General features: G+C 46.7%; 1 protein-coding gene across 1 annotated transcript in view; it reads left to right on the top strand.

The window, feature by feature from the left end:
* The window catches only part of HCN4 (hyperpolarization activated cyclic nucleotide gated potassium channel 4), a 108,721-nt gene that overhangs the window by 90,112 nt on the left and 6,008 nt on the right, over positions 1 to 12,601 (top strand). The window contains exon 7 of the mRNA XM_051628436.1: positions 1,551 to 1,715. Coding sequence (XP_051484396.1) covers positions 1,551 to 1,715 — 165 coding nt within the window. The remainder of the gene's footprint in view (positions 1 to 1,550; positions 1,716 to 12,601) is intronic.

Here is a 12,601-nt window from a genome sequence, read left to right as displayed (position 1 = left end):
AAGAGAAGATTTAGGGTATTGCTCTTAGGAATAACCCAGAGACACCCCTCCTACCAGACTCCTGTAGAGACCTCACTGACAGCCCAAGACAGAGAGATCTCTGGTAGATGCATGTTTCAGTACTGAATGCAGCACAATTCATGGTCCACTGAGATGGGGCAGAATGAAACCTGCCTTCCCTCCCCTTCTGTAAGGCCTTTTCTCTGTTAAAATATCCCTACCATGCATTTCCTTGCTCACAGCTTCTTTGCTCTGAAACAACCTGTCTGCACCTACTTGGGAGTACAAGGATTTTGCATGTCCCTGGCAAATGGGGTCAGTGTGCTGGGAGGGGAGATTGAGGTGAGACATGAGGAGGGAATTCTTGAGTGTGAGGGTGGTGAGAGCCTGGCCCAGGTTGCCCAGGGAAGCTGTGGCTGCCCCATCCCTGGCAGTGTTGAAGGGCAGGTTGGATGGGGCTTGGAGCAACCTGGGCTGGTGGGAGGTGTCCCTGCCCATGCAGGGGGGTTGGATCTGGATGATCTTTAAGGTCCCTTCCAACACAAACCGTTCCCTGATCCTATGATACCCTGACTCTGAGTGTCTGTGACATTCAGTGTGGTTCAGACACCACACACAAAACTCCTCCTACACGTTCAAAGCCAGCACAGTCTCATCAGCATCTTCTCCTTAGGAAAGCAGCCTAATCATGCACCTTAGAACCCTCGAGTGCTGCTGTACCAGTGCTTTGGGGTAGATCCAGATGAATCCTGAGAGTGGTGCTGGTGGATTGACACCCACCATATGGCACAGAGAAAAGGTGCTGTCAGTCTTCAGGTCACACCATCTGTCCTTAAGTGCCTGTCTCTGCCTGTACTCTGTGTAATCAGTGGAAAAGCAGGACTCAGGAGCTCTGCTGAATGTTCAAGGAGTGTCTGTGCCAAGTCAGACATTTATGGTAATCTGGGGCTTTCTGTTCTGTAACCAGCTGAGCATCCTCCTGGGAGTAGGTGACTGCAGTGTAAATACACCAGGAGCTGATAGATGCCACCAAGTTGGCTTTCCCAGACAATCTGTAAGCTTGTAGCAAAAGACCTCAAGAACTTTGAAGAGTCAAATGTTGTGGGTGTGGGGATTAACATCACTGCCAGGCACTAAAGCCACAGGCCAGCACAGAGCCTTTTCCACAGATCTAGAGAGAGAACTGGCTTCAGTGAGAGCACAGCTTGACCTTCAGCTCCCTCTGCCCATGAGGAGCTGGAGAAAGACAGCTTCTCCAGTCTGGTATCTTTGATAATCCACCATAACAAAACTTCTCTGGCTAATGAGACCAGCAGCCTCCCTGAGGTGCAGTGTGTGTAGCAGCTGCCACAGCCGAGCCCCCTGGCATTTTAAAATGCTCCTTCAGAAAATCACCCCTCTTGGTGTTTGCAGTGGGACAGCAGGTAGAGTCCAGCTAGAGAGGACACTGGGTGGCAGGCAGGACTGCTCGTGAGTGATAGTGCCAGGCCCTGCGTGGCAGGGGTGCTGGTGTCTGTCCCCATGTTCTCAGGCTGGGTGTTTCATTCCAGAGATTTGCCTGCTGACGCGGGGGCGGCGCACGGCCAGCGTGCGCGCTGACACCTACTGCCGGCTCTACTCCCTCTCTGTGGACAACTTCAACGAGGTGCTGGAGGAGTATCCCATGATGCGGAGAGCTTTTGAAACCGTGGCTCTTGACAGGCTGGACAGAATTGGTAAGTGGAAGGTGTGGGGGTCTCCTTCCCAGTACCTGCTGCCCCAGCACCGCATCTCCAGGCTTGGTCCTTAGTTCCTTCGCTGGAGTTGTGAACTGAAGGAGATCCCAGCCTGTCTCTCCTTGTCTGACTTCAGCACCTACAAGGAGCCCCATTCACAGTCAGTTAAGTCAACAGCCTTCTCTCTCCTTCCCTCTCACATGTACATGTTTCTGCCAGCTCCTGTTTCCATTCATTTCCAAGAGGTCTTTTTGATGACCTGAAATCTGAGGCCATCAGGGCCATCCTGGGCAATTCACTTGATTTTGAATTTTAGCTCAGAATGTGTAAATGCACAATTGATGAAAACCCAACCTCCCACAGCCCAAAATCAACACAATTAACCAAAGAGTATTACTGGGTTGTTACAGTTCCTAGTGACCCATCCCAGGATGCTCTCCTGTTCCGTGGGAGACACAACCTGTGCTGCAAACATCCATGTCTAACTAGAGAAGACCAGGATAACATTCCTTGGGCACAACCAGAGACGTTTAATGCTGAAAGATTAAGTGACTTATGCAAGGTCATGCAAGAAGCTTTTGCAGAGCTGAGGACTGAGCATTTCAGAGTCCCAGTCTAATTTTGTTAGCTTCTTATTATACATCTCTTAAAACTACATGCAGTTTCATTGCTTTTCAGAATCAAGAAGGTCAGTGCAAGTCTGAGGACAATGCAGAAGGCAAGGAGGATAATGGGGTGAGGGGGTAGGGAATAAGTTGGCATCCCAGCAAGGGGTGCAGTGCCTCTGGGGCTTTTCATGCCAGGAACATTGTATTCTGTGCATCTCATTACCTGCTGCAGATCAGAAAGTGTGACCCCTGAGGAAAGGGTTATGAGCTAAATATGTAGTTTGGCAAAGCCTACACTAGAGGCCCTGGTGTAAGTGGCAATAGTCCCATCACTTGGGTTATTTAAATTAGACTTCACATACCACTAAGAAAATGTAATGCCAGATGCCACCAGGGATTGGTCAGCTTGACTTTATCTCAGATTTTTCAGCTTTAGGGAGTCAGTGCTGCTCAGCTTCCTAGCCTGGTGCTCTCTGGGCCTGTGTACAGGTGGGCAGAGCATGCTGTGCTCTGTGTGCCACTGCACAGAACTAAAATGAATGGAAAATTCTGAACCAGCAGAAAGAATCTCACATGTTTCTTCCCCTAGGATAAGGTCCCTGCCACAGACAGCTGCAAAATGTCAACTTAAGGTCAGAAGGTGGCACAGAGCACCTGGAATTACAGGCCCTTTGGTGCAGAGCTCTGGCATTGTTCTCCCCTCCTCCCACCATTCTCTAACCTGAGACAACAGCAGTCCTGGTGCCAGATAAAAGGCAGAGAGATCTTCAGAGCTGTGGATTGAAAATTCTAGTGCCACTCTTGTTTCCCTGGCAATCACACTTGCTGCTTGTTCCCTCAAGGTTACATCCCCTACTGTTGCAAAATAGTACCTTAGCACTTTCCAACCCCCTTGTGCTCAGCACTCCTTGGCTGTAATTTCCCAAAAGAGCCTAAGGGAGTAATGCACACCCTGCTCAAACTGACAGATCCCATGGAAATCCCTGTCTTTATAAAGAAGGCTTTTCTTCACCTTCGCCTGGAACATGCACCATCCAGACAGAGCAGTGCAGGAGCTGTGTAACATGCATGTAACAAAGCATGGGACTGCTTAGGGAAGTCAAGATGACTGTTCTGCTGAGCTTCTCTCTGAAAGTTAGAGGGATTCTTCTGTAGGACTAAAGATTTAGAACAACAGTTCAAAATATCCAGGTGTGAAGAGAAGCGGGGTGTTATTTTTGGTTCATGTTACATTCAGCTCAGGATCTCTACCCAAGCTGGAAGCAGATGGGAGCTTCTTTCCAAAGTCAGTGGTGCATTCACTAACTCCCTTCTCCCTAGGTGACATGTCCATGCCACACTGAGTACATGACATGATTCAGAGGGCTTTGTCATTGTTCTGGTACCAGGACAACATCCATCCAGTGCAGTGAGGAATCAAGAGAGCAGGGAGAAAAATCCCAGTCCCATCAGTCACAGTGACTGGAGAGATGTTTGCAGGATTACCTTCTCCATGGAGGATTTGGAAAGCATGATCCAAGCTTGTCTAGGTAGCAGGGAGACAGGATGAGAAGGTAAGACCTCATCCCTTGAAGCAACAAGGAGCAGTCCTGGTTGGCTGGAGGTGTGATGGAGCATTCCCTTTGCAGATCAAATGCAGTTTGAAACCTGAGGCCAGGCAGAGTGGAGGAGAGGGGCAGATGCACCCTGAGCTGTGTGTCCCTCTCTTCCTGCTGGGAGAGGGGCAGGGCAGCAGCAGCATGAGGGACACAGGCCCCCAGGGAGCTGTCAGCTCCATCAGTCCTCAGCAAAGAGCCTGGTGATGTGTCCTTCTAACCTCTGTTGTTAGTGGGAATTGATGTTGGCATCCTGCCTGTGCCATGCATGGCTGGGGAAGAAGTTTCCCAAGTGTTTAGCACTTGTGGAGCTCTTGAAAAAGTAAAAGTGATTAGTCTCCATGAATTTACTAAAGCTGGGATGCAGGAAAGATTTGTGTCCCTGCTTAAATGCTCTCTCTTGAGAGTTACTTCAGACTCTCAAGAATTTCCAGACAGCAGAACATCACGTGCCTAGCTCAGGCTCAGGGCCTGAAGACTGAGACTCAAGGAAATTAAGCTGATCACTGGTTAATGATCATTGGCTAATTTTTTTCCTCCTTCCTTATTCTTGACCAAGCTGTAAAATCCCATGTAGTATTTGTGTGTTGAAATGATGTGCTCTTTCCTCCAGTGAGTAATTCTTGTTCTGACAAACATTTGCAAACCATCCCAGTTTGTGATGTGTCAATTAGTTACATTAAGTCTCATCATTCTCTTCCTGACTGGCTCTGGAACTGGCTTTCAGTGACCATTGAAGCTTCAAATTAGATTTTCACAACTATTTGCACTTGTAAAACACAACCCCTGAAACAGTCATTGAAAGTAAATACAGCACAGGTTGTGGATGTTGCTGAATCAAAACTCCCTGATGCTTTTAAAAAACACTGGGGGGCAATTATTTTCCATCCTTCGTTGTGCTGTAATAAATCCCATGAGTGTCTGTCAGAAGGTGGCTTCCATCCTTATCTAGGTCACTGTTGAGGGCTACAGTAATACTTACAGCCAGAGGAAGTTATTTCTTCATTTTCATCAGGAATTTTTCACCACAATTTGAATGCCAGTTGCATATGTTTTGCTAGGAGGATCCCAGTTAGCCCAGGATTAAAAATGCCTTGCATTTCCCCAGGCATTGCAGATACTAAAAAAAAAAAACAGAAAAGCTAAGACAACACAAACACAGTCTCTAATTAGGTAATATTTTTGTGGTGCAGGAGTGTCTGTGCAGGATATTATGCTGGTAGAAGTTTTAAAAGCTTTGTCATAGAAACAAGCCACAACACTTTTTGACTGGGCACCCTGTTTATCAACTCATAACCGTGCTTCTGCCATTGAAATCCTTCTGGGTTTGCAACCCTGCTTGTCCAGGTCATGGCAAACAGTCTGGGTTCTGCTGCCTCAGAGGAAGGGCTGGCCTGTGGTAGGCCAGGTGAGCTGGGAATGAGAAGATCTGGGACCTGTGCCAAGCTCTGCCCCACGTTCTCTGTTTGTCCTTGTCATGCCTTTGCTCTGTGCCTCAGTTCCTCATCTCTTCCACAGGGAAAATAATGCTAACAGAGGTGGAGCTCAGGCTCTGAAGCCTGCTCTCTTGTGGCAGCTGCTCTGCAAGATCAGATGAATAAATGAGATGTGTATCATTCAAACAATATGAACTCAGCATAAATTTATACTCCATCCCAGATTTGTTTCCTGTATGCAGGTGAATAACCCCCAAAGAGATGCACATGTGAGATGATCAAGCAGATTTGGTCATAAGCATATTTGTATTGATATGCTGCTTCTTTGAAGTTGCTGATACAAGCACAGGTGGTGTAAAAATACAAGCTGCCCAGGTATACCCTGCTGGAGTGTGTGTGCTTTGAGAGAAAGCTTGATTTCAAAATCACATTGAACTCTGCCCAGTCCTTTAAAGAAGTAGAATCTGGGTAGCCAAGTACTGAGCAGGTGGGGGCATCAGGGAGTAACAGGTAACATAGCTTCTCCTGTGTTGTGTCCTCTCTGATCACCTGAGTAACTCACAAACATAACTATTGATGAGGAGTCCAAGTTGAAATACCAGTTTGTATATTCTTCTGACTTGGAATCCTCTCCCATCATTTCCAACACTACAATGTGTAGATCTGGGTCTGACTTGGGTAGTCAGCAGAAAGAAGAAGGCAGCTAAGAGTGTGATTTGTCTTCTCCTAAGGTGGCCATCCAAGATGGCTGAGGTGACTGACCCCCTGGGAGTGCCGTCCACCACAGATGTGCAGGGCTTGGACTGAAGCAGAAAATGAATATTTTAATCTCTTTTTATTTGGCAGTGAAGGCTCAGACTGAGTCTGTTCTGTTTAGCCTAAGGAAAGGTATCAGGGAATGCAGATTACTTCAGCTTAATTGAGGTGACCTGGCAAGGCTGTTCACCTGAAGGTGAAATGCCATTTCTCGTGTGACTCTAGAAGGAAAATAAAGCCTAAGATTCCCCAAGAGGGGGGACAGTGAGGGGTGGTGATGAGATCTCAGGAGACCTGTCTTGGAATTTGTAAGTGAACTTGGTCACCTCAGTTTATCCCAACCCATGTCTGCCTTCCAGGGTGCAAGTTCTCTGGAAAGTCTGGTGTTCCAGGCAGGAGTCAGTAGTACCACAGATGGCTGGCTGGCTGGGAGATGTTAAGCAGGAGCACAAGAGTTGGGGTAGTGGTAGGAGAGACAGTATATTTGTGCCCCATCTCCATGGGTCCCCTGACTTACTGGATTCCTTTTATATTTAGAGATCTATATCCACAGCTCTTTGCTATCTGCATCAAACATCTGCTCAGACAACAAGTTACCATTCCAACACCTTTTAAAATGATCTTCAACCCCTCTTTAATTACGTGAAGTAGGACCTGCTCATCAACCAAACCTCTAGACTCAGGAGACTTTTCCTGCCTTGAAGGCAGTCCAGTAGCTATCTACAACCAGACCAGACTGCAGAGCACACAACTAACAGAAAAGCTGTGCCAGAATGTCCAGAGTCTTTCAAAATCTGTCCCTGTCACAGCTGTCAGCTCCAGCAGGGCACTGAGAATTGAGTGCAGGAGCTTTGGCTCCAGACACAAGCACTTCTGCCACTTGAGGAGCAGGCAGCTCCCTGGCTGCAGCCTGCAGTGATAGGTAGCAGCCAGGACACCATGCTTGAGGCAGCACAGGCCCTGCAGGATTGCAAAGCTCTTACACCCTCTCATGGATATTCACAAACACTTTGCTCTACATAGCTATATAAATTCACTTTTTTTTTTTTCCTGCAGAGCTCTGTATGATGAGCATAACTATAAAGACTGGGAGGGAGAAGCTTCATTTGTTTTAGTTTTTGTTTACCTGTCATAGATTGCTCAGGTAACATTATTCACTGTGTATCATTTGACCTACAGCAGCCTGGCCCAGTTAAAGGCTGTGGTCTGTCTTCTTTATTAAAAGAGATGCCATATATTCTGGAATTTATCAGTTTGGTTTATGGGAGAGGAGAAACAATCAGTGGCAGGCATGAGCTGTACTGGGAGGGAAGACCTCTACTTGGAAAGACAGGGAATTGTCCATTTTTTAATTTAACTCCTTATTGTTTGTTAAGCTGGTGATAAGAAATCAGATTCCACTAACCTCCCCAGTACAGTGGGCTCTTCACTGATGCCATTTATTTCCCTTTCAACTTCCCTGCAATAACCCCCCTGTGTACAGGTGTAATGGAGGAGATATTGTTGTACTTGGGATGTACCACCAGAGTTGAAAGGATACAGCTTTAGCATGAGAGAGATGAAGCTGCACCCAGGTGGGTGCTGCCTGGTACCTGTCGTGTCATAAGAGCCCACAGATGGCAGGTACTGCAGGGCAGCTCATGGGGAACTGCACGTCCAGGCTCTCAGGAAAGTGAACCTGGATTGATTTCTAGAGCAGATTTGTTAAGTGCACTGAACTCCTCTGGGGATGCTCTGCGAGTTGATCCAACTGGCTTTGCTTTGCTTTCAAGATCTACTTTAGTTCTGAGCAGAAACCTCAACATAACAGTTAAAACAGTTCATTGGGGGTTAACTTAACTTTTGAGAGAAAGTCAGGCTTGAGCAGGAAAAGAGCACATATATTGGGAGTGAAGAATTATTTTGAAATCTCTGTTCCAGCTCATTTCCCTGTGTATGTGGCCTCTAAGAAGCAAGAGCTGGTGCAGTGAGACCTTCCAACCAGTGTGGTCCCAGGGCAGAAGAGTTCCCTGGGGGCCTAGAGGCAGCTGTGGCAAACTGCCAGTTTTTGAGATGTTCAGGGTTTCTTTGCCTCCAGTTGCTGGATTGCCCCTCTGGGGACATGGCAGCCAGCAGAACTGCCACAGGACAGCAGCTCAGGACACAAGTCACTCCTGGGCAGGGGAAAGCAAAGAGCATGTTGAAAGCTGCAAAGAGCTGCCAGCCCTTTGCTGCAACCAGTGATCCAGGCAGAGTGCTCAGCTCCCCCTTGGGTGAATAATAAGAAGCAAAGACCTGAAAGAAGCAACCAGGGGGCAGCCACTTGGACAGCATGCCAGGGCATAGGCCAGCCTCATGAAGTGAGATTATTTCAAATACATGCAAATTCAGAAAGCAATTTAGTGACCTGAATTCTTAAACTGCAGCCAGTGGGCTTCAACAGAACTGAAAAGAGAAATGAACAGAAAGTCACAGCTGATTTCCCCTGTGCCAGTGCAGAATTTTAACAAGAGAAGGCTAATTTTGATTATTTGATAGAAGAATTATTGTTGAGTGCTGGCTTCTTTATAAAATCACATGAGCCTTTCTCCCTATTCTTTTGTGTGCTATCTACAGTTGAGGGAAATCTGACTTGGCAATTCTTTATTGTGGGAGCAACGTCAAGTTGCTTAGTTTCCATAATTTTACATACCTCACTGCACTTCAAAGCACCAGTAGCTTTGCTGTTAACATCTTCTGGGCTCTAAATATCTTCCTTTTCCCCCTCTTGTGTTTAGCCTCTATTTGTTGCAGTGTGGAAAATAGGGAGTTTTTAGAACCCAGATACCATGGATGGTATTGATTTTTGTCTGCCTATGTGCTGGGAGCTGTATAAAGAGAACAAAAAAGTCAGTTGTGCCATATAGACCTTCTAGTCTTAAGTCCTTTAACTGATTCTTAACCATGTTCATGGCACATCCAACCCACGTGGATGCTTGGGAGCCACCCAGTTGTCCCCTCTTCAGGTTGTCACAAGCCATTTGCCCTCGGTGAGGGCTTGAGCTACCTCAGGGTCAGCCAGGGTAGGGAGCTAGTGCAGGGGGTGGATGTGGATGGCTCCTATGGCAGCTCTAGGGCATCTCAGGAAATTTGTAGTGTTCATCTAGGTTTAGGAGAAATGCTTGTGTGGATTGTTTATCTTAGCACCTTAGACTCTGCTCATCACTTTAATTTCTGTAGGGTAAACAACACAGAAGGAGAAACTCTGTAATGTGCAGGCTCCTGTGCTTCAGTGATTAGATTGAAGGGGAAGCAGGAGTCCCTTTTCCTCTCTCCTAATCATGCTGCTCACTGGCTTAGCAAGAACACAGGGCTCCTCTGCGGGTCACTGAGTGTAGCTGTGAGCCACGGAACATCATTTCAGTTAGGTTACACAGAGCCAAACTAATCAGCCTCCCAGTCCTTTGATTGCTGCCTTTTTTTTCTCTCCTTTTGAGGCCCGTGCTGGGGCAATAAATTGAGAGCAGGAAAAATGAATTTAAATCTGAAGCAATTTCTTAAAAAAGATGAAGGGGAGAAATCATCTCAGAACCACCAGCCCAGGCAAACTTACTCCTACTGCTTTGTTCCACTCTTGGCTTTTATTACATGCAGGACCCTAGTCAGACCTGCCAGGAAAATGTCTCTGTCCCAGCAGGGCTGTGCTGGGTGCTTCTTCTCATCTGGTGCTAGTTGGAAAGAGGGTTTTCACCAGAATCAACTAATAAGACTCATACTAGTGCATGGAAGCATCATGTAAATGATGCAGTTATTTAGAATGGTGGAACCAATTAATTTTTGAGTTTGCTAAACAATTGCAATTTTGAAAACTTGGTTTGAAAAATTCCTCTTCCCTTCCATAATAGGAAGAATGTTTTCAGTCGTTTGTTTAAAGTGTTCTGGAGCAGAGTTTTCAGACTTTCTTGGCAAAAAAAGAAAAGAAAAATTTGATCTAATGAAAGAGTTGGTAGATTCAAGTTGGTCTCAGGAAAAGAGAAAATATCAATATTAAAGGAAAAAGAAATGTTGGGTTTTAAAGCTAACAAAAATAATCATTTCAAGGTGTTTGCTGGAATTATGTTCTCAATCTGACAGAACCTTAAGGAGCTTTGATCAAACCATTTCCAGTAAATAGTCTGCATGTTTGGGGAATGTTGGCATGTTCTCTACTTAGTGATCTGCCAAGGAAACCAGACTCTGCTGTTCAGCTCTCTCTGTGTCATCCAGAGCTCCAGCTCCAAGAACATCAGTCCCCTCAATTCACCCGTGCAGCTCTGATTAACATCTCTCTGGGTCCTCATTTGAAGCCAGGGCAGCTCTGGAAATTGCAGGCTATTCAGGTACAGAGAAGGAAATCAGAAGCCAAAGACAGGTGAGATGGAATTAAAAGAGTGAGGTGAGGTGTAACGGTGGAAGCAGGGAGTAGTTGCTGGGACTGAGAGCTGCACTAGCAACGTCTGCTGTTTCTCCTTCTACCCCTGGTCATGCTTCCTCAGCCCCATTTTGTTACAGTCTGTTTTCAAGGAAGCAACTGTTGGAAGGCAACTTTTTTGCCTGCCTGCTTTGGACTCAGCATGTCCTCTCCCATCCACATCCTGACCTTGCAGTTGTGCGAGAGAGCTACACGTTCCCCATGCTGGGATTTGTACCTTCAGCTCCAGAAAGAGCATCACAGACCTGCAGTCTGAATCCCTCTTCACCTCAAGTGTGCTGCCCAGCTTCTCCCTTACCTGTCCATTTTATTTAGATTGCTTGTTTCTTCTTTCCAGACTGGGAGCATTTAGTATTTCTGTTTCTGTTTAAGCAGCAATTTGTGATCTAATTTGTTTGTGAGTTCATATGTGATTCCAGGTGGAAATTACTGTCTGTCCTTGTGCAGCCTGACTCTGTACATTTCACTCCACGTCACTGTTCATTGCAAAAATGCTCCTGAATTTAAAGGTGACATTCATGCTCCCTCTGGTGTGCCTGGCTGCCTGAATGGTGGGTAGAACCAGGAGCTGTCTGTTCAGGGGATGTCCAGTGCTGTCTGTTCCAGGCCAGTTCCTACAAACTGGTATCAACTCACCTCTTTGAGAGAAGCTGAATACTTTGTACTTATTCACTGGTGTTTTTCAAGACTGATTCTTGTGGATGTTTTCAGTACCATTTCATGCTTTGCAGCTAAACACAAACACTAGCACTAAAGCATGGTTCTGTGTGCCTTCCTGGCCATAGATGTGGTAGTGACTGGTATCTCCCTTGGACTTTACAGTTTCCTCCTTGTTTGTGCAATTATGCACAGATAATGCAATTGTTTCACCTTTTTCTGGTGAAACTGAACTAGCTATATTCAACACTCTGCCATTTCAGAGTTTCTGTGCTGCCAGATGTTTGATTTTACATTTGGCTACAATTAGAGGCACGTCCTTGCGCTCTGACTCTTCTGTCTGCAACAGATCAAAGAGATATGTCATACACTACAAAAACTCAAACAACAATCTGGATTTTATCTATGCACAGAGGTAACCCATGTATACCCAGTTCTGGAGCCCCCAACACAGGAAGGACCTGGAGCTCCTGGAGCGAGTCCAGAGGAGGCCACAAAGATGATCCTTGGGCTGGAGCAGCTCTGCTCTGGAGACACGCTGGGAGAGTTGGGGTGTTCAGCCTGGAGAAGAGAAGGCTCCAGGGAGACCTTAGAGCACCTTCCAGTGCCTGAAGGGGCTCCAGGAAAGCTGGGGAGGGACTTGGGACAAGGGCAGGGAGGGAGAGGACAAGGGGGAAGGGATGAAAACTGGAAGAGGGAGATTGAGGTGAGACATGAGGAGGGAATTCTGGAGTGTGAGGGTGGGGAGAGCCTGGCCCAGGTTGCCCAGGGAAGCTGTGGCTGCCCCATCCCTGGCAGTGTTGAAGGGCAGGTTGGATGGGGCTTGGAGCAACCTGGGCTGGTGGGAGGTGTCCCTGCCCATGTGGGGGGATTGGATCTGGATGATCTTTAAGGTCCTCTCCAACCCAAACTAGTTTTTGATTCATATCTGTACATAAAGATCTGAGATCTGGCTGGTAAAGGGTTGAAAGGAAATTCCTCTGGAATGTCACTGGGAGCCCAGCATGGCAATCCACTCTTAACTATTCCTTCTGGGAAACTGTCACCTGACCAGTTTAAACTAGGATGCTGTATGGGACAAATTAAATATCATATTGAGGTCTTAGTCAGTAATATCAATGGTTTCCTTATCTTGAAAGTTGTGATTTCATGAAAGTGTGGAGACAAGTCTAATGAACAAGCAGGAAACTTAATTGACCTGAGCTGTGCTGCCAACCTTTAATTCCATGATTTGGCGGTTAAAATACAAGCAAAGAGGCCCTTCCACATCCAGGTCTCCATTCCATACCTGCTGCTGCCTCCTACTCTGTAAATCTGCAGCAGTTGGCAAGATGCTGTTTGCTCTGGTCCTGTGCAGGAGCTGAGAGGGATCAGGGAGGAATCGGCAGCCATGGCATCTGACTCA

Source organism: Apus apus, chromosome 10 (assembly GCF_020740795.1).
Source record: "Apus apus isolate bApuApu2 chromosome 10, bApuApu2.pri.cur, whole genome shotgun sequence".
In the NCBI taxonomy this organism is placed as follows: Eukaryota; Metazoa; Chordata; class Aves; order Apodiformes; family Apodidae; genus Apus; species Apus apus.
The sequence above is the reverse complement of the archived record's forward strand: the minus strand, read 5'-3'. Positions and strand labels throughout refer to the sequence as shown.